This window comes from Podarcis muralis, chromosome 11 (genome assembly GCF_964188315.1).
Source record: "Podarcis muralis chromosome 11, rPodMur119.hap1.1, whole genome shotgun sequence".
Lineage (NCBI taxonomy): Eukaryota > Metazoa > Chordata > Lepidosauria > Squamata > Lacertidae > Podarcis > Podarcis muralis.
The window spans coordinates 53,538,017-53,562,538 of NC_135665.1; the positions used below are offsets into that span (position 1 = coordinate 53,538,017).

At 40.0% G+C, this 24,522-nt stretch overlaps 1 protein-coding gene across 31 annotated transcripts in view; it reads left to right on the top strand.

Annotated features, from left to right (window-relative positions):
- Positions 1–24,522, top strand: part of TCF4 (transcription factor 4) — a 342,581-nt gene that overhangs the window by 226,220 nt on the left and 91,839 nt on the right. For 2 of the 31 annotated variants that reach the window (XM_028748134.2, XM_028748136.2), the window contains exon 1: positions 14,520–14,700. The exons of 27 other annotated variants lie outside the window; for them this stretch is intronic. In XM_028748134.2, coding sequence (XP_028603967.1) covers positions 14,632–14,700 — 69 coding nt within the window. In that variant the 5' untranslated portion in view covers positions 14,520–14,631. Of the gene's footprint in view, positions 1–14,518; positions 14,701–24,522 lie in introns of those variants that run through there. 2 more of the 31 variants (XM_028748138.2, XM_028748135.2) reach the window with 2 other exon arrangements.

Sequence of the window (24,522 nt, forward strand, 5' to 3'; positions counted from 1 at the left end):
TTTCAAAAAAAACTTCATTTTTCTTACATTTTAAATGTTCTGTTTGTGCAAAATTTTTGAGAATCACCATAAGGGCTTCTTTGCATTTTTAATTTAGTAACTAACATATGAATAAATTTGCATATTAATTAGTTGCAGATTAAATCATGCATACATAATTGCCTCCTTACTGTGTTTAATGTTTGTCAAAATCTCCAGCCTGGTTTGATGGATGTCGTATGAAAGATTACAATTTGATGTACCCTTGGAAGTATTTACACCAATAATGCAGGATTCTTAATAGCAGAAATCTCTAGTTATATACAGTTACTAACGAAACATGTAAGATAGGTGCATGTCCCTTTTGACTAGGTTTTTTTTCCCTTGCACCAAATCATTTACTATTCATAATCATTAATGCATCTCCTAATTATACAGCATATGTCTGTTAACTATTTCACTGCCATTTTCACTGCTGCAGTATTTGGGGTTTTGATTTTTTAAATATATATATATCTATAATTTGAATCATTTCACTCCATTCTTCAACTATTTATCACAATTGTTTGCACTTCACAAGGCTTCGTCTGGCACAGAATATTTTTCAGAAGAGCTTAAAAAACGTTGTGATGTGTTACTTGGGTTCAGGAAATAATCAGATCTCAGTTAATAGCTGCCCACTGAAAGAAATAATCAAGGGCAAGCCAAGTGCAAAAATCTTAGCTACTGGAAACATCTCCAAAGTGATGCTAAATATCTCTGATTTAAACCCCATAAAAGCCAGGATGGTGTTAAAAACAGGGAGCCAAATCACAGCTGCTTGCAACCACTTTACATGGGCAATTAATTTGCTTTTAGAAAAGTCCACTATAAGTGAGTAGAAGGCCGGATGGTGGGAGCTGTCATTGCTTTCATTTCAGCTCTTCTTCCCTGTACATACTGATTACATCCCACATAAGTTTTAGAAAGAAGAATTCAATCTTAACATTTGTTTTCTTTTAGAGTATGCATGGAAAAGTGGAATTGCAGAATTCACATCTTTATTTATTAATTTTTTAAAGGTACTTTTCAGTCTCCTTTCAGGGCAAAATAAATAAATCCTGACATGGCTCATAAAAGACGGGTTTAGGATTGTGATGTACCATTCTCATCCATGCGTTTATCTGAGCCAATCCCAACATTTCTTCACCAGTTACAGTCTCTTCATCCCAACGGCAGGGGCTAATTGTAAGAGAGTGGACATGTTGGACCTCCAGCCTAGGAAATCAAGTTGTAAAAGTTCTGCAAACTTATTTGGTAGCTTTGGGGAAGCCACAACATCTCAACCTCTGTTCTCCACCTGTAAAACTGGAAATAGTACCAACAGCATAATGTAGTTGCAAGAATGAAAAAATTATAATGTTGTGAAGCCCATTGCATATTGCAGTTGTTGTAGCCACACTCAAATACATTTCTGATACAATAACGATGTGGTTTAAAGCTACCATGACAAATTGATGGCCATGGAAAATATTTCATTGTGCAAGCCACTTCCTTCTGCGCCAAGACTTGTGGTGCATCGTTTCATGTTGGAATTGGCTTTATAGGGGAAAGTGGACAGGGTTATGGAAGCTCTGAAGACAGGGGTACATGACAAACTATTGACTTATAATTGGGTGATTCCTGCACCTAATTATGGGTGCAGGATATATCACACTATTCCTGATAGTGTGATATATGCAGGTGGGTTCTGTCACCTGTGATGCAATAGCTACTTTGTGTGGTGTGGCATCAAATTACCCTTGTTCCATTAGCACAAGTATTTATGCTTGTGCAACAGAACTTCCCCTTCTCCTTTCCAAATCTGCTCTGGGGTAGAGGAACCCCCTAGAACAGATTTAGGGAGAGAAGGAAGGAAGGGGGAAAGTTCAGTTGTACAAGAGTAAATCTTTGCACTAATGGAACAAGTGGCAAAGGACTACTTTGGATACAACCTTGTGTGTCTCAAAAGGTTGATAGTACAGTGATATGTTGATGAGCACCAACTCACCCCTTGTTGTATGAAATCTAAAGCACGACCTGGTTTCTTGGTGGACTGCCTTCCAGCATTAAGCTTGACTTTCCCCCTTTTTTATGGAGCATTCCATCTAGGGCAGTTTTCCGTAACAGCTGTTATGGACTGCAGCTGTTGATTGTTGCATACAAAAGTTGGTGAAGGCAGGTCTAAGGTGCTGGTTTGGCTCTTATTAAACTTCTGCCTAAGTAAGGTTATGCATGTCTATTAAAAGTCCACTTCAGTGGGACTTGCTTCCTGTTATTTACATACAGAGGAGGAGCTGAGGTCTCTTAACAAGTACCTGAGGTCAGTGATGGAATGGACCTGAGTTTGCTCTTGGATTGTAAGTTAGTGGCTGTGGCCAGGATTGATTTTGTATAGTTCCAGCTGTACCCTTTTCAAGAGGAGAGAAATGTAGCCACTGTCAAATGCCTTGGTCACGCCCAGATTGTTCCAACAAGCTCTACGTGCAACTTCCTTTGGGAAGTTCCATTGAGAACTGAAGCTACTGCAGATTGTTGCAACTAGAATAGATTAAATTTACAAAAAATTAACCAGGATTCTCCAGATCTAACCCTGCTTCCACCCCTAAACCCCCTGAGGATGAGACTTAACCTGTATATAGCATATTTCAGTTTTCTTAGGGTACAGATAAAAATAAGAACAGCTAAAAACAGAAAAAATAATAATTAAAAAACAATTAAACACTGGTAGATTGTTTTATTTTAATGTTGTGTGTGTGTTTATGTAAAATAACTATCACTTCAAATTTGCCCATAAACAAGACTGGTAGCCAATCTTGACCCATAAACAAAGTTGGCACGCCCATGAGGCACACTGAGGCAGTTGCCTCGGGCGACAGGTCTAGCCTCCAAGGAGAGCACCGCTTGCTGCCTCCTGCGCTTGTCAGTGCATGGGGGACTGTGGAGGTAGAGGCAGTGGTGGTTGGGCTGTGGAGCAGGGAGTGGTTGAGACGGGCAGGTGGCATTTTCTGTTTTGCCTCTAGCAGCCAAACATCTTGGGCTGGCCTTGAGTAGAATTATCCTCATGTTGCAAAGGGGAGGCAGAGAATTGTGGCTTGTCCAAAGGTCAGCTGTCAATACAGCTGGCTAAGTGGAGATTTTGAACTCAGAAGCAAGGAATGGGGCATAGGAAGCTGTCTTAAACTCAGAAACCTTGACCCATCCAGCTCAGTGTTGTCTACACTGACTGGCAACAGCTCTCCAGCATTTCTTCCTGAGATCTCTTCTACTTTGAAATTCCAGGGATCTGAGACTTCCTGTAAGCAAATCAGATGCTCTATGACTGAGCCATGATAATAAATTACCTACAACACAAGCGACTTCCCTGCCCTTTTACCACTTCCCTGCATGTGCTCAACCACTTAACTTCTTGCACTTTGTACAGCCCTCTTCAGGTGTTCTTCCTCATACAATTACCACTGTTTTATGGGAATCACAGGGGCTGCCACTCCTTCGCACATCACCAGCACCACCTTCACAATCCTCCACACCTGGTGGCTGAAAGTCTGTAGCCAGGAACCTTTTCTACTCATTTAGACTCCCTGTGTGACCCAGAAAGCTGATATTCTCAGGTTCAAAATTATTCAGGGAGCCTACATGAATGAAGCAGGCTAGTTCAGCACCAAACTATGGGAAACTGTGGGAATGGTGATGGAGGGACAGAAGCAGAGAACACATCCCTGATCCTTATCTCCCATCATAGTAATTGTGTAAGGAGGGCATCCCCAACTTGCGGCCCTCCAGATGTTTTGGCCTACATCTCCCATGATCCTTAGCTAAGAGGACCAGTGGTCAGGGATGATGGGAATTGTAGTCCAAAACATCTGGAGGGCCGCAGGTTGGGGGTGCCTGGTGTAAGGAGAAGAATGCCTGAATAGGGCTTGCATCATTCAGGACAACTACGATAATAAGTTTAAACAGAGACTTAAGACACTGTGAATGCATTAAGAGTTTGGCTTTGTGGACTTAGCCTTCTAATCTCAGCTGAGTCGTGAACCCATTTGGTAACCTTCACAACCATCAGCTTCAGTATCCCTATCTATAAAATGGGCGTAAGGATGACCTGATCACAGGATTGTTGTGAGGGTGAACAAAGCATGCTAAGTAAGTAGAAAAGAGAGGAACAGCTCTTTTAAAAACATGCACAGTAAAAGTGTTAGAAAATTGGAAGACAGAACAGTTTCAGTGTCTACAAACTAAAGGAACCCAAACCAAACACATTTCAGCATATCCACCCTCATTTTTAAATTAGGTTTCACATTGCAAAAAAATAATAATAAAATGGCGCAACTGTGTTGTAGTATCCTTATGCAGATTCCTCTAATCAGAGAGGAATGTAACTACTTAATACTCACCACTACTTACCCTCCTGCACAGTACAACTTTGAGTTAAGCCACAAAAGAGTGTTTAAATGCTGTTAAGGGACAGATCTACAAAAACAAATTTAAGGCCAGGCCAACAAAATCCAATACTGGTGAAAGCTGGTTTCACCGCTCTTGAATTCCTTGTGCTAAATTCCACTGCCATGTAACAGCCAAGTTCTATCTTGTTAAGTTACATTGGCCGTAATACTAGTCTACCATAAACAACATAACTGGCAAACCATTTCAGTAGCTCGACCGGTAATGTTCTTCCCTTCTGATTGAGAGTATTCATTGACTGTATTCACAGTTTTTGTATACAATATTAACAGTCTTCTCTTTTTTTTTTTTTGTCGCTTCCACTGTCCTTTTCTTGTTTATGTCTCAAACTACAATGCTCTTTGGATCCTTTCTTATTATGTATGTAATAAAGAGACAGGTATGTCCTTGGTTATAAGTGTGGTTTAGCAGTAGATACCAGTACTATAATATTATTTGTCCCTTGGGGGTTTTTTTATTCCACTCCATCCCAAAAACCCGTGGTCGGTGGTTACATAAAAATCTCAATTAATGCATCACAATTAATTCCAGTAGCATCTGAAAAACCCACATATTTGAATGCAAAATTATCAAACTGGCTGAAACCCATCTCATCCTTCTCTCTAGTCTCTCCTGATTCATTGTCTCTCACCTGTCACACAAGTCTGTAGTACTTGGCATCCCATTGATGGCACCACATGTCCACACACACACACACACTGCTTAAATTTATCTTGCATGCTACAGTGATGTCATAATATATTTCAGTTCTGCTTAGAGTAGGATTTTATCAGCATTGAAGGTACCACGGTGCTTATTGCTGCAGTTTTCTTGCATGCAATGAAATGCATCATATTGACGTTGCCTAAAGTTGAAAGAGAGACATAGGCAGTGTGTAGTCCATGGTGGGGGAACCCTTGTCAGTCTGGGGCCTGCATTCTCTCATGAGCTCCCTTCCAGGGGCTGCATACTGGTAGATGGTGCAGTGTTCCAATCCAGCCAAATAAAAGTTGACAGTTTCTTCGCATGCATGTGTGCATGCCCACACCTCCATATTCTTTCTCGTCAGTGAAGAGGAGCTATCACAGTTCAAGGAAACATTCTAGAAAAGCAAAAGCAATTAAGGAGGGTATGGCCTCCTCAAGGTGATGCGGTCTCAGAAGAATTTCAAGGCCAAATAATGAGGTGCAGAGGACCTAAGATGTCCCACTCTTGATGTACCACATAGTCTCTCAAATTTGTGTCCCTGCCTTGCCACATCTGATAAGTTAATGTTCATTGCCATCCTCTCTTAGGCAGACTCTGTCTTCTGGTTAAGCAGAGACTGGTTTGAGCTAAACAAGAGTTTATGATTGATTGATTGATTGATTGATGGATTGAATTTATATACCCCCTATACCTGGAGTTCTCGGGGCGGTTCACAGAACCTGCAACCAAAATGCAGTGCTATGGGAATTTTAACTACCTAACGATTTCCCACCTCAGCTGAAGCATAAACAATGCCTCTTAAGGATAGCTAGCACCTGATACTCATTCCACTAGTTAGTTGGCATTTTAGTCTCTTTAAGGATGATGTTAAAATTCAAGCTCCGGTCCCTTCTACATGGTTTTTTTTATGGTTGAATATGGTCTCCTCTACTTGGGAGTTGGTTGGACTTCTTGAACGCTGAGATCCATCCCAACTCTGATTGGGTGGCATATTGTAAGCAGTCTGGTGAGCAGATGGACCATCCTCCATTATAGAGTGGAAGGCCTTTTTCATCCTCTTCGCCAGTCATCAGATAATCGGGGCATGGCTTTATGTTCCATGTCAGCACCGACTTTCAGGTTCCCTATGCTGTTGGGAATACAATCTTCCATGTTTCCGCTTTCTCTTGGCTTTTATGAGCAGCATAGTGAAAAGAAGAGAGTGGCAAATGAATATTTCAGAAATACAGTTCGTTTAAAATAGATTGACTGCAAATTATATTTTAATGTTGTTTGGATATGCATTTACTTTTCATGAAAGGTGACAGGATGATGTCAAAGAAGAATGAAGCACAGAAAACGGGACAGCTTTTGCCTTAATAGCTTCGCAAGCACCAATATCTTGGTTGGGACTCGGCCCATTCAGTTCTTAGCATTTCTGCCATGGATGCCAACAAGATAACAAGACCAATCTTTCATGGTTCTTTTTCTCAAGCCCATGAAAACTGAACAATCAGTTCATTTCAGTAAAGCAGGCCTGCATGCAACCACCAGGCATTTATTGTGGTCTGCTGGATTCTTGACACACACACCCTACACCATTTATGCAGACCCAGAGCCACAGATCATTTGCTTTGTATGCAGAAAGTCCAAAGTTCAATCCTTGATAGGTCTAGGCAAGGTTTGGAGAGACCACTCTCTGAAACCCTGGAGATCTGTTACCAGTAAGTATAGGCAGTACTGAGCCCAATGAGACATGGCTTTGTACGCATTCTCAGACTTCCAACTGCATCCTTTTCCATCTACCTTATGGGTTGATCTTAAATGACAAATGAAGCTTCTTATTTACTTTTGTCCGGAAATTATATACTGTGCTGAACAAGAGACATGATGGCACAGCTATAGCTAACTTATAAAATGAAAGTCGGATTGGTGAATTAGAAATACTGAGCGAAGTAGTTCCTGACACAGTGTTTGCGGTAACGTGGTATCTCCCGCTTTCTGTGTCACGTTGGATAAAAGCTCATATTAAAATTTGTCCATACTTGTTGCATATAAATATATTGATAGGGCGAGAGTGGTTATAGATTGCACCTAATGATTCTTGTTTTGTAGTTTCTGAGCTAGAAAGTGGTGCAAAGCACTGAAAATAGGTTATTAGATTTATATTTTTAAATCTAGATTTCCAAACAGAGTAACGTTAAGCATGTTGTTGTAAAGTGATAGACCACTCATAGTTATTCACAGGCTGAACTATTAGCCCCAGAGTTTTCCTCCAATTTTCATGGGGATGCAGCAAAAAATGTCTTCCTGCAATATTGGATTCATCTTTCTTTTTCTTTTTGAGTGGGTGGATAGACAGATTTTAATAATTTTTATTTCTTACCTTTAAGTATGAGGTGGTTGATGCTTTCTATATCTTCTTCATCAAAGGGGAGAAAAAAACCTTAGGCCACCTCTTACGCAAAATTGAGAAATGAAAATTCACCCACCCTGAACATTTCCTCCACTTTTGAGGGGGGTGCAGAAACGTTCTGTGTAAATGTGATGGGTTGTGAAACAGACATTTGTACTACAATAGTGTGGTGTAGTGGTTAAGAGCGGTGGATTTGTAATCTGGTGAACCGGGTTCGCGTCCCTGCTCTTGCACATGCAGCTGCTGGGTGACCTTGGGCTAATTACACTTCTCTGAAGTCTCTCAGCCTCACTCACCTCACAGAGTGTTTGTTGTAGGGGAGGAAGAGAATGGAGATTGTTAGCCACTTTGAGACTCCTTAAAGTAGTGATAAAGCGGGATATCAAATCCAAACTACTCCTCCTCCTCCTCCTCTTCTTGTTCTATAGCAACAACTATAAACTGAGAGGAGCTGCATAGCACCATCCTGGGTATGTTTTTGCTACAGCACAAGGATGCACTATTGATGGATGCAGATCCACTCTAGTGACCTTAAGGCTGGGTTCAAGTGCCCAAGTGCTCTTTTGCGCTTGTCTTTTGGCTTACACCAAAATTTAACACCTTTGCCAAGACATTGGTTTTATGCTTTTCTGTGATGGGGAGAGGAAAAACTGCTTCAGTCAAGAGCTCCGGGTGTTATGGGACCTCTTCTCAACCAGCTCCTCCACCATGGGATTGTTGAGCTATTCCATCAACCTAACTTACAGAACAATGGTCGTACACCGTATGCTTGTGTTACTGTTCAGACCCTAGGACACTGTCAGGACCAGTGTAAACCAGGTGTGAATTGGGATGCACGTTCAAATGCAGACACCACCCACTGCTTTCAATAAAGTGTGCATTTGGATGTGCATATCCATTCTTAACATGTCTCCCTGGCGAGCTGGCACAGGTGTTTGTACATCCAGACCCTAACAGTTTTTTCCTGGTGCAAAGTACATTTGGAGAGTTACCATTGCAGAGTAGCTGCATTTAGGATAACAGTCCACACCAAGAGAGCTTGCAGTACCCCTCTCAGAAATCATATCTTCTGGATTAATGCAGCATCCCTATTATACGTCTGTGTCAAGGGATATAGAGGTACTGATTGATATATCCTAATCTAGAAAATATATTGATTCTGTATCTTGTTTGTGGCTGCACAATGTTTTTCTCATCTGCATGGCTATCTGTAACTTTTTAAAATGCAAACAAATGTTTGCAAAGAGCATTTGACAGCAGCGACTCCTGTTGGGGCATTTTGGTTTGTAATAACTGGGGACTTGGCTTTTTAGCAATTTGTATTAATACCAGCTTTTTGGATCAACAAAATGTAGCTTAACAACTGCCTTTGCCTGGCTCAGTGAAAATCCCTAAAGTAGTTACATTGTGTCCAGATGCAAATTTGACAGCACTGCATTAGGAGATTAAAACACCAACACACATTTATTTTTTATTTTATTATTTTATTATTTTTTTCAAAAGCTGTTTCTTGTCAGATAACTGTTTATATTTTTAGCTGTTCACTCTTTTTTAAACAAAAACATCCTGTTACCCCCAAAGCCTCATTTCGAATGGGCCAGTAAGAATATGTCTTCTCCTGGTTAATTCTCTATATAAGGTTTCACACACTGTAACATTGTGTTGTGCAGGAAGGGAACCAACATTTCAATCCATTCTCTTTTACTATTGAAAATAGTGTTCAGACCACTAGAAATAGCAAACTGCTTGACCCAAGTTGGATAAGCAACTGAAGCACCTGCCCAAGGAACTCGCTGTTCTAAGAGATATGTCATTTTCAGAGTAGACCCCTTTATCTTAATGGGCCTACTTGGAGTTTGACTTAGTGGGATACCACCTATTATTTGAGGGGATAATAAGTCTCTATAGCCTTCCCCAGTTGGTTATCTTTCAGATGTTCTGGGACTCCAAATTCTAAGAGCCCCAGCATGGGCAATGACCAAGAATGATGGGAGTTGCAGTCCAAAACATCTGGACTACAACAAGGGCTGAAGAACGATGCACTGTAGTCTTTGTGTGTGTGGGGGGGGGAACCACATGGAACTATATGAACCTGTTGGAGTTTCGAAAGCAGCTTGGACTTCAGTGGCCATCAGAGTTTCTTGCTCAACTCAGAAGGTTAATCTTTCCTTTGTCACTGCTTCTACTGTCCATCTGTCCCTAGTTTCTCTGAACTTCCTGCCTTCCCAACTTGGTGCTGTTATCCTTCTCATGCTGTTTCCTGAAGGACATGCTTAAAAGTGCAAGAAGTGTGTTAAGGAGCTTGGTGTTGTTTTTAAGATATGATTGCAATTCAAAGAGAGAGTTGGGGCATGTTAGTGTCTTCTAAAATGTGTTACAGTTTTGGCTCCTTGACCATTTGGTTCTTTGTATGAGGGATGATGCTGGATGAGATTAATGTGGATAGCTGCTATTGACTAGAAGCAGGATTGATTCAGATTACCTTGAGCATAACTGTGATCACAGAACCTCAGAAAGCACATGGGGAAGTGCCCATGAATGAAATGCTCTTTCCTTTGTGAAATTAATATGACATGCTACAGTCCTAACCCCATGTACCTGTAAGTCAGTCCTGCTGAATTCAACAGGACTTATGCCTGAGTAGGCATGGATATGATTGCTCTGTTAGTAATATAGCTAAGCTAGAATCCTTCTCATTGATGTGCTAGCTTTACAAGGGTAAGGAGCGAGTTTATTTTGTCCTAAATGTTGATTACATTTCTATCCTGTCTTTTGTCCAAGGAGCTCAAGGCAGAATATAGGGCATTTTCCCACTGCCCCTTTACCCTCAAAACAACACTTTTGAGTAGGTTAGACTGAGAGAAAATGACTGGCCCAAGATCACCCAGTGAGCTCCATGGCTGAGTGGAATTTTGAATCTGGGTCTCCCAAGTCCTAGACTGACGTTCTAACCTCTACATTGGGAAAGTAGAAAAGAAAAGAGAAGTTGATATCTCATTTGGTGCAACCCTACCGCTTAGCAGAGGTGGCTCTGTTTGTCTGAATGTATACTTTCTATTGTGATCCAGGAAAGAAGCTTAAATGAAGGCAAGGGGACCCAATGAGACTGATGCTTGAAGGTATTGAATTGAGAAATTGAGTTGAGAGAGGGAATTTTCCCAGCTGTTTTCATGTTCGTTCAGAGAATTTACAAGAATTGTGTTTGGTTATTTCAGTACCACAAGCAGAAATTGTGTCGCCCTGGTAACACTCTTGTGTCTTTGTCAACATGTACAGTAGTCATATAACCCTGACTGGGCCAGCAAGAAAATTGTGGGTTGTGTAGTAAAGCAAGAGAAACATCTGAACATCATCATCATCAGGCAAAAAGGGGATTTTTTATTGGACTGGTATACCCTGTGCAGACATTCATTTTGTACGTGTAGTGGTAAGAACTACATTAGCCTGATGTACAGGTCCCCATGTGATGTTCACATGTTTGGATAAGGGGATGCATGCAAAGACCCAACTTTCAGGCAGAATCTGGGCACCTTGATCTTGTGGCAAGCAAATTGCGCAGATTGGACCTCTCTATGCATGTTGAGATCTGTGTGTGCAAAACTTTAAGACTAGTGTGTGGCCGCCAGGCAGGAGGAAGTGGAGCTGGCACAATCCGCCGCCGTACATTCAGGTTGATCATCTCTGTACAGTTAATATTGAGTTGTGTGAATGCATTTTCATAGTCAAGACTAAGAAACTGCTTTATATACCCAGTGAGATCACTGATCCACTTAACCCAGTAGTGCCTTCCATGAGCAAGGCTTTGTCTCTTGGGTCTCCTCCAGGTCTTTTATCTGAAGATGCAAGGAATCTAACATGAACCTTAAACCTTCAAACCTTGGCCTCTGCTTCTAAGCTCTGGCTTCTCCTTGATTGCAGTAATCAATTATACTACGCACTTCTGACATGAAAGAGCTCTGTTTTTAAAAGAAGTAAAAAGAAGTTGAGAAACTCCATGTATTCTGATTTTAACTACATGGACTTCCATTTATTTATTTTATTTTAAGGTGTCCTGGTGAAGGAATAAAGCCTTTCTTCCATCTTGTTGAAATCAACACTGACCCAAACACAGTCACTTTTGTATCTGAAAGGTCATTATTTCAAGACCACTCTTCAATGTGATCAGTCTGCATTAATTTGTGTTTTCCTATAGGCTTCATCAGTATATGAAATTTCATAATTATCTTGTGCCAGTAATTAAAGCTTATAGTGTTAGTCCGATTTTAGAGGGTTGTTTCAATGGCTGTGAACTGATTAGAGTGAATTTAGTGGCTTAGGAATCCATCAAATCTACTTTCGGGGGTAAACTTTTATTAGAATTAAGCATTAATTGCATATTATACTAATCCACAACTTTGTGGGATTTCCCTACCACCACATGATTTGAAGGTATATCTTAAGACTCTTAAATTGTGAAAGCATAATAGATAGAGTCGTGCATCGGGGTGGTGGGAAAATACTGTGTTGGGTCAGGTTTTTGTTTAGCATTTTTTTAAAAAAAATAATAATACTGTGGATACTTTTGATATATAATTTATTTAGAGACTGTCTTTCAATGTTACTCCTCCCAAAGCAGGTGAGAATACATCTAAATTGATGACTTAAGTTGTAATCTTGTGCCTACTTCCTGGGGGCAAATCCTACTGAACTTACTTCTGAGTAGACATGCACAGGATGCACTGTTAGCAAGCTAAATGTATTCATAAGTGAAATAATCAGTTTTCAGTGTGTGCGCGCCCTGAGATCTCCCCCTCTGCTTGTAGGCATTACGTTTTTCCTGCGCATAGACCTGTCTTACTTGGATGTCCTGGCCTTATGTATTTATACACAGAGGGTGGTTTAAAGGTTACAAATGTGATCCTGTCAGATTGACAACTAACTGTTCTAATGAGGAAAAAATCCTCAAAGCATGAAATTTGAATGAAATGTGTGATTATAATTCAAGAACTGTTTACCCAGATCTCTGGGGACCTCCCAAATAAATGCAGAGCAGGGAAGTTAGATAAACCCTCTGTTCCCTCTTCCCTCTCTAAAATATACATATGGACCTACACTCTGCGTAGATTCGTAAGGGAGAGTACAAAATAAAACTTTACCATTAGCAAAAGGCGGCTGCTTAGAACCGACGTTGCCACCTCTTTTTGTTTATTAATACTGTATGTGTTTTGTTACCACATTGAGTAGTAAGGAAATAGGTGCTTTGAATTATTAAAGTTGATTCTGGAGAATAGCTGTATGCTCAGATGGCATTTGCTTCAGCATATGCAAATTATTTAGTTTCATTTGGGATCAATTCCCAGGGGCCTTCCTGTGATGCTCTGAATTTGGCAAGTTTAAGCCAGTCCCAATCTTCTCTCTCTCTCTCTCTCTCTCTCTCTCTCTCTCTCTCTCTCTCTCTCTCTCTCTCTCTCTCCCCCCCCCCCCCAACCCTCTTAACCTCTCTCCCCATTTTTGGCTTAGCTTGTACAGTGCAAAAGAAAATTAAGAAGCGGAATCCACCCACTGGTGTATTGTGCAATGAACATGCTTTATTTTTCCAACACCATGGACAAAAAAATATATATGAATACAGGAAAACAGGAGTTTTCGTTGGTGTTTATACATTGGTGGGTAGGGGAGAGTTTTCCTCCACCTTAACAAAAGAAATTGATGAGGTGTTTTGTTGTTGTTGTTGTTAGAAAACAGTTTTCACCTGTCCAATACATTAAAACATTAGCAGCAAGCTTCATTTCATTCCAAATATATTCCGGGCCAATCTCCTGTAATGATAGCAGCAAGCAATTTTCAAGTTCAGCATTCAGAAGCAGTTGCATTTGGGGAGGGTGGAGAACAACACCCCCCCCCCACAATACCCAAACACACACACACACACACACACCATCCGCCTCCACCATACCGAAACCACCCCAAAAATGAAAAGAGCAAGTGCTCTGTTGGGGGGGGGGGTCTATAGTAGCCTGTCAATTGATTTCCCTTTAAGCATTAAATGCCAGCTCTGAAGCTGAATTACGTTCTATGCCTCTAACCTATTTCCTGCTTTCAAAAGAAAGCCCAGTGACTTTGTGGGGGGGCGGGCGGTGGGGGGGGGAGAGAGAGAGAGAGAGAAGAGAAAAAATTAAAAAGAGGCTAGGGCTTGAAGCAATCTTCCTCTGTCTCATTCTCAACCCTCGTTTTGTAGGTTGTTGACCAGGCAGTCAGAAAACACTGCTCCTCTCTCCTTTTGAGCGAGGTCAGAGACGGGGGGCTGCTGGGTGGTTTTCTTTTTATTCCGACCCCCCCTTCTTTTTCTCTCTGAGTCGAGTTCTCAGGCAGCTGCGTACAATGCTGGGAGCCAGCCAGCAGCAGAGACAGATGGTAGAGTTATTAGATGTGCATCATACGATTCCCTTCCTGCCACTCGCTTTTTAATCAAATTAAAACAAAAAAGAAAGAGAGGGAGAGGGAGAGAGAGAGAGCGAGGGGGGAGTCAATTAACTGCATTTGTATTCTCTTCAATAATGGACCCTATTCCACTTTTACCCTAAGGCAGTTGAGTGGAAATTTTAGGGGAGAAAAGAGTGTGGCTGGAACTTGTGTGTTTTTTTGTTTTGCTTTTTGGTGGGGAGATTTTTTTCTTTAAAAAAATAAATCTTTATTTTATTTTTCTTTCCAAAATCTCTTTTAAGAATCACCGTTATTCCAGGGTGTGGAGTTGTTTCCTTTTTTTGGGGGGGGGGGGGAATCCAAGTGAAAAAGTTGAAGCTATCTCTTCTTGCATGCACTAGGAATTGCGGCTAAATCGGGACTGGGAAGGCTTCCAGATTTGCTGTGGAAAGTTAACTGTCTGACAGAAGAGTCCTAGCCACCTCCTCTCCCCCCCCCCTCCCCGCACCACCCCACCCCTAACGTCAGGAATGGTTTCTCCCTGCTTTGCATATTCACCATGCTTGGCCTGGCCATATGGGAAAATGCGACTGAAGGAATTGTTGTGAAAAAAGGGACAGCGAGTTTGAAATAAAAAGTTGTTAAGAGTGGTACTGGAGAGGGGGGAGAAAAAAAAAGAATACGAGACCATGTATTGCGCATACACAATCCCTGGCATGGGAGGAAACTCTTTGATGTACTACTATAATGGCAAAGCGGTAAGCTAGCTCTGTAATTAAAGGTGTAATTTTGACAAGTTTTATTGTCGTAGGAATGAGAGTCATTTGCTGCATTTATTGCTTTGAAAGTTGTTCTGGGCTACTTCAGCCTTCCTTATTCCGTAAGCTGTTTAATTCTTGCTAATGTTATATATACTATTGAGCGTAGGGGGGTTGGGGGGGGGGCTTTATAATCAGAAAGAGAAAGCTGGTCTTTTCGTTTGTTTTGTTTATTTTTTATTTTGTTTTAAAAAAACAAAAACTGACTTCAAAATAGATTGCAATTCTTTTTACAGCCTGAAACTTTTTAAAGTCATAAAGTTGGTCATTTTTGAGCTAGTCGTTCTTTCACTTATCTGGATGGTCTGTACGGAACAAGGGCACTATTAATGCAAGCAGGGAGAAATCAGTTTTCTGTGCAGATAAGTTGTTAGTGCATTTCTCTCTGTCTGAGACGAGGCGTTTCAGCTTCCCGTGTCGGGGTCTGCAGCTGAGTTCATTTTACCTAGCAGCCACTGACAGAGAACGCTAGACGCTGAGCATTTGATGAATTCAGTGAGAAACAGTAATAAAATAGTGCAAAATAACAAAAAAGACCAATTATTGCAAGCATCACTTTACATTGTTTAGAATGTTTCCCTGCATATCTCTCTCTCTCTCTCTCTCTCTCTCTCTCTCTCTCTCTCTCTTTCTTTCTCTCTCTCTCTCTCTCTCTCTCTCTCTCTCTCTCTTTCTCTCTCTCTTTCTCTCTCTCTTCAGAAACACTTTATTTAAGGAGAGGGGGGGAAATAGTGTCTGGTATTTTACGGATAACCTCAGCAGAAGGTTTATACTTGCCATCTGGAAGTCTGCTGAATTTATTTTTTTATTTTTTTATTCCTGGCTAGGTCCTGGGAAGGAAAAAAAGAGATTTAAAAATAAAAAAATAATAATCTTTTAATGGGCTGCTGAGGTAAAGAGATGTGTTGCTGGAAAAAAACACAGGAAAATAAAATGTGGAAGTTCTGGAAAGAAGGCAGCCTGCGTTCTCTCAACTTTTCAGCATTTCGTCTGATGCCAGTCATGGGGAGAGCAGTTAGGCCAAAAGGGAACTATTAGAGCTTGAACCAAGGCCTTTTTCAAAGGTACGGGACAGCGCAAACTAATTATGCCACGCATATGAGCGTGTGCTATACAAGCACACACGTATAATATATAGAGATTACATTATTTCGTACGAGAAACCCATCCCTGTGAATGAACATCTGTTGGAATAACTCAGTTCCACCCGTAGTTAGAACACTTACTAGCAAGAGATGTTGTCTTCGTCAGGTATTTAGCAATATTTTAAAATAATATTCTGGATTAATGCAGTTTGTTAAGAAAGAGGAGAGTTTAAGTAAACACAGAGAAATACATCTTTGTGTGTGTGTGTGTGTGTGTGTGTGTGTAATTTGAAGCCATATATATTGCATTTGATATATTGATCTATTGCATTTGAAGCCAGTACCTGCATTTGGAGCATGTGGGGGGAGCTAATTAATGCAAACGTTAAAATTAGAAAAATCATAAAGTGTCCAGCATTTACATATCACAACTGGGTTTTCTGTAGAAGAAAATACTTTTTTTCATAGGGGTAGTTTTGGTGGGGTGAGTGACTGAGGTCATCAATGAAATGAAGTGGCTGTCCTTTTATCACTGAGGGCCTGAAGTCACAAAACTTTCATTAAAAGTAAAATAGATTAAACATGCATCGCACATGCTAAGGTGGCCACGCACAGTACAATTGCATCCATGTGGTTTGTAGACGTTTAGAAGGGAAATTCTGGACATGAGATCATACTGCTGGTAATACCCCCCCTCCTCTACTCCCCCCATTTAGTAAATATTTTCAGTTGGAGTTGATTTTTTGACAGGGGAGGGAGAGTCTGGAAAGGAGGATGTTACTCATAAAAATCAAGAGCACTGTCAGAGGAAATGTATTTATAGGAACCATTAAATGGCATTTATTAAAAACAAATCTGTTGGTATGTGTTCAACAAAAAGAGACCAGGAAATGTCACACTGCACATGAAGCTTTTTGTGGGGTGGGAGGTGAAACAATAAACACTGGTGGTATCAGCAGAGAGCATTTTTTAAAAATACCCAAACCTGGAAATTCCTTGATTCAGCTCTGTAATAAGGCATCAGTCCTCATGGTAAAGTTACAGGGTCTTTGTGGAAGAGGCCAGAATCTTGGCATTTGACGGGAGAAGGGGAGAAATTGTGTTTCTGTCTTTTTGCAGGGCTACCTTTTTTATGTGGCCAGCATCGTTCCAGCTCGGATTGTACATAATGCAGGTCTTGATTGGGTGCCAGGCATCTTGCAGAGATTGTGTATGCCCTGCGTGAATTGTTTAGAATGCCTGTTTGGGGGGAGGACGGATGCTTGATTTCGTTTCGGGTGTTGTACCTCTTTCTCCACTTAGTCGGAGGAAAGTACAGGCTGCAATAAGTTGCATGACTTTTTTTGTCTTTAAACAAGATATAGTTTGGAATTCCTCCTCCTCCTCATATCTCTCTCTCTCTCTCTCTCTCTCTCTCTCTCTCTCTCTCTCTCCCCACCTCCCTTGACAAGTCAATTACTTGTTTAAATTCAGTTTGAACTTTCTGAACTGAGAGCAGCTAGGTGGAAGCAGGTCTTCCCTGGGAATAAACAATAGGGTGGGGGATGTAAAATCATTCCAGATCTCCTCTGTATGTAAGTTAGCAGTATGGGAAGAAGAATGTGGTGAAGAATAAACTCTCTCTCTCTCTCTTCAAAATGTAAATCCATCTGACCGATGAGTACTCAGAGTTGCTCTTTTTGTAATGAATGCGTTATGGTGTTTGAAGAAACCACACACTTCTTTTCCCCCATTCACCTGTTGTCCGTGTCATCTCTTCTCTCTGAAGTAGCAGGATAGGTTCCTTTTCCCCTGTTAAAAGCCATATATTTCTTCAATTTTTTTAGATGATAAAAAAATAAGCACCGCTTTTAGAGGAAATGCTTCAAACACACATCTTATGGTCGGTTGCAGCATAACGTTTCACTATAACTAATAATATCCAGTGCTTAAATTTATCGCGCTTTGTTGTTGTTTTTTAAATTAATTATTATCCATATTTATTTTAATAATGCATGCTTTGGGTTCTGTAGCACATTGCGCACAATAACTATGTTGCCAGAGCATCTGCTCCTTTAATGTTTTGCTTCTTGAGACTCTTAAGATATTTGTGATAGCATGTATGGTCTGAAATTGTGTAGTGTCACTTTTTTAATCTGATGTTTAGCATTGCTAATTGCACATGACTGAGATTTTAGCAAGCAGTTGTTTGATCAAATGCCATACTTGGAAGAACACGGAGACAGCAAAGATGACATTATTGCAAATGAAATTGAAAACAAAAGTGGCAAAACTTTCACTTAATAGTATTTTAAGCTCCCATCATTGGCTCCCGCCCGCATGCGCATGTGTTAAATCATATAGCGAACCCTATAATTATCATAATTGCTCTTTTTTTGTACGTTATACCAACAAGCGTCAAGCCATCTTACCAACTAGTTGTTTTGAAATAGTTATTTGTCAAGTTATCAAATCACAAAAAGTAAATGCTAATAAGTTTTTATGTTTGCATTATGTCTGCTATTCTTATTATGGACCTTTTCAACTCCATAAAGTTCTTAAGACAGAGATGAATAGTTCATAGTGTTGTTCCTGCTAATAGTCTAGGCCAAATAGTGTGATAACGCCTTATATGAACTCTAGTAAATGAAGAGTAAAAACTCTTATGATGAATATCATGATAGTGTTGTCCCTTTTCCTGTAAAATTGCATTTTTAAAACAAAAAACAACACCTGCCAATAGATACCCTTCATTTAATCTAGGGTTTTTTGTATTTTAAAAAAAGCAAACTATAATCCATTTTTCATATTTTTAACTGGCATGAACATGAAGAAAATGCAGTGTTAGTGTTTGAATTTTGTAAATACTGAAGGTCAGAAATAAAGGAGCATATTCAAACGATGTTAGCAGAAAGAAATTCTATTGAAATCTTTGGAGCCTATACCCAAATGGTGCATGTGAATTAGAAACATGTATGCTGTGATTGTTATCTCAGTCTCATAAGCAAGACTACAGTTGCAACTTTTTTGCAAATAGTATAATAAATAGATACTTTAATTATATGGTTTTTTTTTAAAAAAATAGGTCTGCATTTTCTACATTATATTTACAAAATAAAATAGCTAGTAGAATATATAGGTATACATTGGTTATCTTTCTAAATTGTTGGAGAATTCCAAAATCATTGCTCAACTTGGATCTAAAATAAATAGTTTTCAAAACCGCCCATTTGATATCATGAAAAGAAAAAGGTTGGGAAAGATGAGTATGTACTAATTTTAATGTGTCTGCATTTGCCTATTCCTTACTCTTTTCAAAACAGCTTAGCTGGAGTTTATGGAAATAACAATGGTGGAAATCCTTTCTAAAATAAATTAATTGCTTTTAAACCTTTACTTCTACAATGGTATCTAGTGTTGCCTCTTTATGGTGCAAAAATATATGTGGCCGTTATTCTGTTTATTTGCTGAACTGACATTATAGATATGTTTAAAGACGGAACCCTGATTAAATCATTATTTTCGAATGCAGCTTTATGTTGGCTCAGAGCCCTCACATATGTTTGTAGCATATCGTACGCTGACCACCTCCCTGTAATAAGCATGAATTTCAGCCTGGTTGCAGAAATAAAGCTCTCCTTCAGTTTCTTTGCAAATAAAATTATACGTGGTGGCTGTTTCACTTAATGGTGAATGGATGAGGTAGCTCTGAGAAATTAATACATCTCGCTTTTAAAGAAAAATACTGCATTCTCAACATCTTGGGCTGAGTGCATATTTTGGTTTGGGGAGGGAGCGGGGAGGTTAATTTAAAAAATGCTTATTGCCAGTACAGTCTTTAAATACCTTTCCAAGTGATCTACAGGAAATTGTGCAGAAGAGCTGTTTGTTTCCTGTTCGAGAATATGTCTGGTTCATGTTATACTCAGTTTACTGTAAAATTGCCGTAGTATGTCAAGGACCTAGGATTTAGAGATATTGCACCAAGCTGTGTTTAGAAAGAGCGAAAGATAGACAAGAGCTGTCTAAATTCATAGGCGTATTGTCATCTTCATTCACTAATAGGATTTTTCCCGTTGGTTGTTTTTTATTTTTTTAAAGGGCATTTGGAAAAGGCAACTGCTGTCCGTTTCTTGCAGCCACCACACCGTCTATGGGACTCTTGTCACATATGGAAAACAGTGTGAGATGCTGCCAGCCTGATCCATAACCCAATGAAGTTTCTCAGTCCTCAAGCTGAAATTATTTACTGCCACTGCAGTCAGTTTTGGGGTGGGGATAAATTGGCTTCAGCCCTCGTAATTCAGCTTAACTGGATCGTGGATCCGATTCACTTTTGTCTGGGCAGTTGTCTGTCGGTCCAGGTTTGCTTTTGACGTGCTTCCTATGCTTATACACGTGGCAGATGTCTGTCTCCAAAGACATCTTGGGGTAGAAGATGGAGGGGGAAATATATTCCCTAAGAACCCAGAGGATTGACTTTACGTTGTGGTGAACACACAACATTTCCTCAGGTGAATACGCCATATTTTTGTTTCGCCAAATTTGCATCTGACAGAATTTGCTCAGGAACACAATAAGGTTCCCACTTTTTTGCCACTGGAATAACCTATAAACTCTGCTGTGTGCATATGACGTGAAATCCTTAAAGCATTTGTGCGTCCTAAAATAAATGGCTGCTAGTGCGTCAAAAGGGCAACTTTATCACCCTTCACTTTACTAGAACCGTCTTACATCCACCCCCCTCCCTGGACAGTTTCACGGACAAAAGTAGAGTTGCATGTTGTCTACATGTGTAAAGTTGTGTTGTTGTTTTTGTTGTTGCTGGCGGTTGTCTTGTTGGAATTACCAGTATAGTTGCCATTGTAGGAACCTTTTGCAAATACGCAGTCATGCCACTAGTCCCTGTAAAACTCCTACTATTTAAGATTTTATCAGTTTCTAATATCACATCAACTAATTTTTGATGATGATTCTGTGGGCGTTCCTGTTTTATAATGTGGAGTTCTTCATGTGTGCTTTTAATGCTCGTGTACATAGGCATGTGTGGTATATTCCCCTCTTTTTTGTTTTATTAGTGTGATGTCCCGAAAGATTAATAAAAAAAAATTAAATAGAGGAAATGTACTACACCTGCACCGTTTTTAATAGGTGCCTAAGCAAGAGCGCAGCTGCTATAAATATCCCAGTGTACAAAACCTGGTTGTTGCAAGAGAAGGTGTGTTTCGGCATTGAACGAAGCTCAAGCCAAAGAAGGCTAGTCTGAAGCCTGGCAAATGAAAAAGCAGGGTTGTGATGTGTCTCTGCTCAGACACCCCTGAAATATGTAGTCTTTGCTTGCCGTCCTCAAGGGACCCAGAGCTGAGCTTTCATAGAGACCAAATTACACTCGTCCAGTGAGAAGGCAGTGTTGAAGTAATTGGTGGGGCAGCGTGGAGAATGTTAGATTCCAGCTGCTTCTATTGTAGCTGACCTGCAAAATGCAAAGAGGATGTTAACAATCCAGGCTAACATTTGACTTGGCTTTTTCACCTCTGTAGGCGATTCACTGAGAATTATAGACTAACAAACCTTGAGCACTGGTAATACTGCAGATTATAATGGGAGAGTCTATAATATTAACATTTTCTTTTTTGTCTCCTTTTTTTTTGGCATTTAAAAAAGAAACATTTTGCACTTGCTAGCTAAACTCCCTGTAATTACACTCGGGTAGTTTTTATAGCTGATCCTTATTATTACTAAGTTATTTTATTTGACTGCTGTGGTTCAGATTCCCACTCCTTTATGGTCAATTACAGTACCCTTCCTCTTTATTAAAAGATTTATTTCACTTATTTCCCTGCCCTTAAGAACAACTGAACGTCGAATGTCTGCTGATTGTCCCTAAATAGTCTCTGTTTTAAAGGGAGCAAGAAAGAATTGCTCAATGGCTTTAAAAAAAAATGAAAGGAGGGTTGGGGGGGGGGGGTGGAATCCACATTGATACTGCCTGAATATTTAAGCCCAGCCAGTTAAAGGATGACATGATTAAAATAATCAAATGTATTACTTAAAAAATTAAAAAGGATAAGTGGTGCACCCCATTATTTTATTGACTTTTAAAATATAAATTGCAGAAATGTTTGCATTCTTAATGGCATTATTAAGCTGAACTGACAGATCATCGTGAAAAAGTTGATTGCCCAACATTTTATTACTACTGCACCTGTTACAACAATTCCAACAGGCGAGGAATCACCATGATTCTTTGACTGTTTCTGTGAGCAGTTGTGGGGAGTGATGGAAACAGCTAGAAAATTTACTTAGTGTAATTTTCATTGCGATGTCTTCTGCTTGCTTTGATTAGTGCTGAAGCTTTTAGTACAGGTTGTAAACAGATATTCAGAAGGTGGGGAAAATATACTTTCTATGATATGTACTGCCTAAAACTTTCTGATGGTTTTTGTTTATTTATTTATTTTAACCGCATCCACTTATGAACCCAAGTCCTAAACACGGTGGCCCAGATGCAAACACCCTTGCTTTCCCTTGCTTTGTACAAAATAACCTTGAGAGCAAATTAAGTCGAGAGCGCTGGGATTTATTTCCAGGGGGCGGGGGCATTCAGAATCGCGGTCCACAGATATGGTCCACAATCCAATGCACAGTGATATGATCTTAAATTCCACTGAAAGATACCATTCCTCACTGAATTGTGTGCTTTCTTGTGGCGTTTTCTATGCAAGCAGTAGTTTCCACGTAGCATTGCATGTTCTGACATCTTTTTAAGATGAAGCCTCGTCCAGTAACAATGACTTCCCTTGGCTTGCTGTTTGTTTTGTTTTTAAGAGTTCTCTTCCGTGGCTAAAGATTAAAAGAATGGTGGCTGTGTAATTGATGCGTAGTGCCTTTGTGAAATGTAATAATATTAATAATAATGAAATCAGTTCAGTATTTGCATCTTACCGTTTTAACAGCAAGGTGAACTTTATGGGCCATTTTGTAATGCTTGCAGATGCTTTTTGGTAATCTGGTTATGCCAGCAGCATTTGATGTGCCCATTTATCGACAAAGGAGCTCACACAAAGGGTGGCAGCATGAAGAACTCCTTCGTATTCCTCTGTACCTAACTAATAATAGCAATATAAAGTGTAATCAAAGCACTTCATCTCAGAAATCATTGCATAAATCTTCCCATAGTGCAGACGAAATAGTAGCTTTCCTTATGCTGCCTGCTTAATTTTGTAGCCAGGGCAGTTATTGAACCAGGGACTCAGATAGCATGAGACTCTGAAGGTCGTAGGTTCGAGTCCCGCGCTGGGCAAAAAGATTCTTGCATTGCAGTGGGTTGGACTAGATGACTCTCGTGGTCCCTTCCAACTCTAAAATTCTATAACTTCTGAGATTACATTGTTGGTTACCATGCTACACAAGTTCTCAGAGGCTCTCTGCATAAGTTCTCATAGGCTAGACCCAGTTCCCCTTTCAGCACCAGAGCACAGTGCAAGAGCGCATGAAGCAAGCAATGCCTTTGAGCTCATGGAAAGTGCCATGCAGAGAGTGCCTTTGAGCTCACAAGAGCGTTCCCTGAGTGGCGCGTTCAACTCCCACCCATGATGTATTTTGGGGTGGAGGGTGTGACTTCTCATCTGGCTTCATATCCGGCCACTCCCTGTTCAGAAATTGAAAACGTTTCTTGTTGCTGTTTATCATTAGTTCAAAATAAATCTTTCTTACCATACTTCTTTATAGTCTTTAAATTAATCCCTTTGCTCTGGATTTGAGGGAAGTCAAGTTAGTCCCATTATAGATATATTCTGACTTGATTAATAGCTTCCCAGAATAGTTCCAGGGCTTAACTGTTAGGAAAGAAATGGTTAAATTGTTTCTGCACGGACTACAAACAATTGAAGAGTTTCCGCCTTCAACACAAGCATCTCAATTTCTAGGATTACAAAGGCCTGATATTTATCACATCTATTACTTAATCTGAAGACTGGCTTGGCAGCAAAATACTTACATAAACGGATTGAATGTTCTTTAAATCAAGGTGTTGGGGTTTTTTTTTAGAGTTAGCACTATTTCTGTAATTATTATTTTTTTCAGCTAAGCTAAGAGGATATACATAAAACAGATAATTTAACTGTTGCGGTGGTGAGCCTCTCACCTGCTTCATGTGGGAAATAAATCCCATGCATTTTCCATTGCCTTAGCTGGCTAAAATGCTGAAACCTGTTATTAGATATTTGTCCAGTGATACCGGAAGTTCGATTGGCAAAGGGGGTAATATATATACAGATCGGCTGCATTTTCATTTTAGTGTATTTTCAACACAGCGGCCAGGTTCAGATTACTTATTTTCAAATTCTGACAGCTGTGATATTTAAAACGATCCCAGCTGTTGTGATGCAAAATTGATTTTTCTATTAACACCTGAAAAAGAGACCTTGTGTAGTACTAAGCATGTGAATGGTTGGACAGTAATATGATATGTTCTGATTTGCCTATGGTAATCCCATTTCCCAGCACTTGCAAATAAAAGCAAGCCTGTTTCTTGACTGGAGCTGTCGGAAATATGCGCATGCAGTTTTGAAATCACTTACAACAGGAAGGAGCTACATAATAAATTAAGCCCTTTTGAACATTTGATCTTACCCTATGCACTATTACCAGGAAGTAAGTTCCATTGAAGTCAGTGGGGCTTCCTTCTTCGTAAACA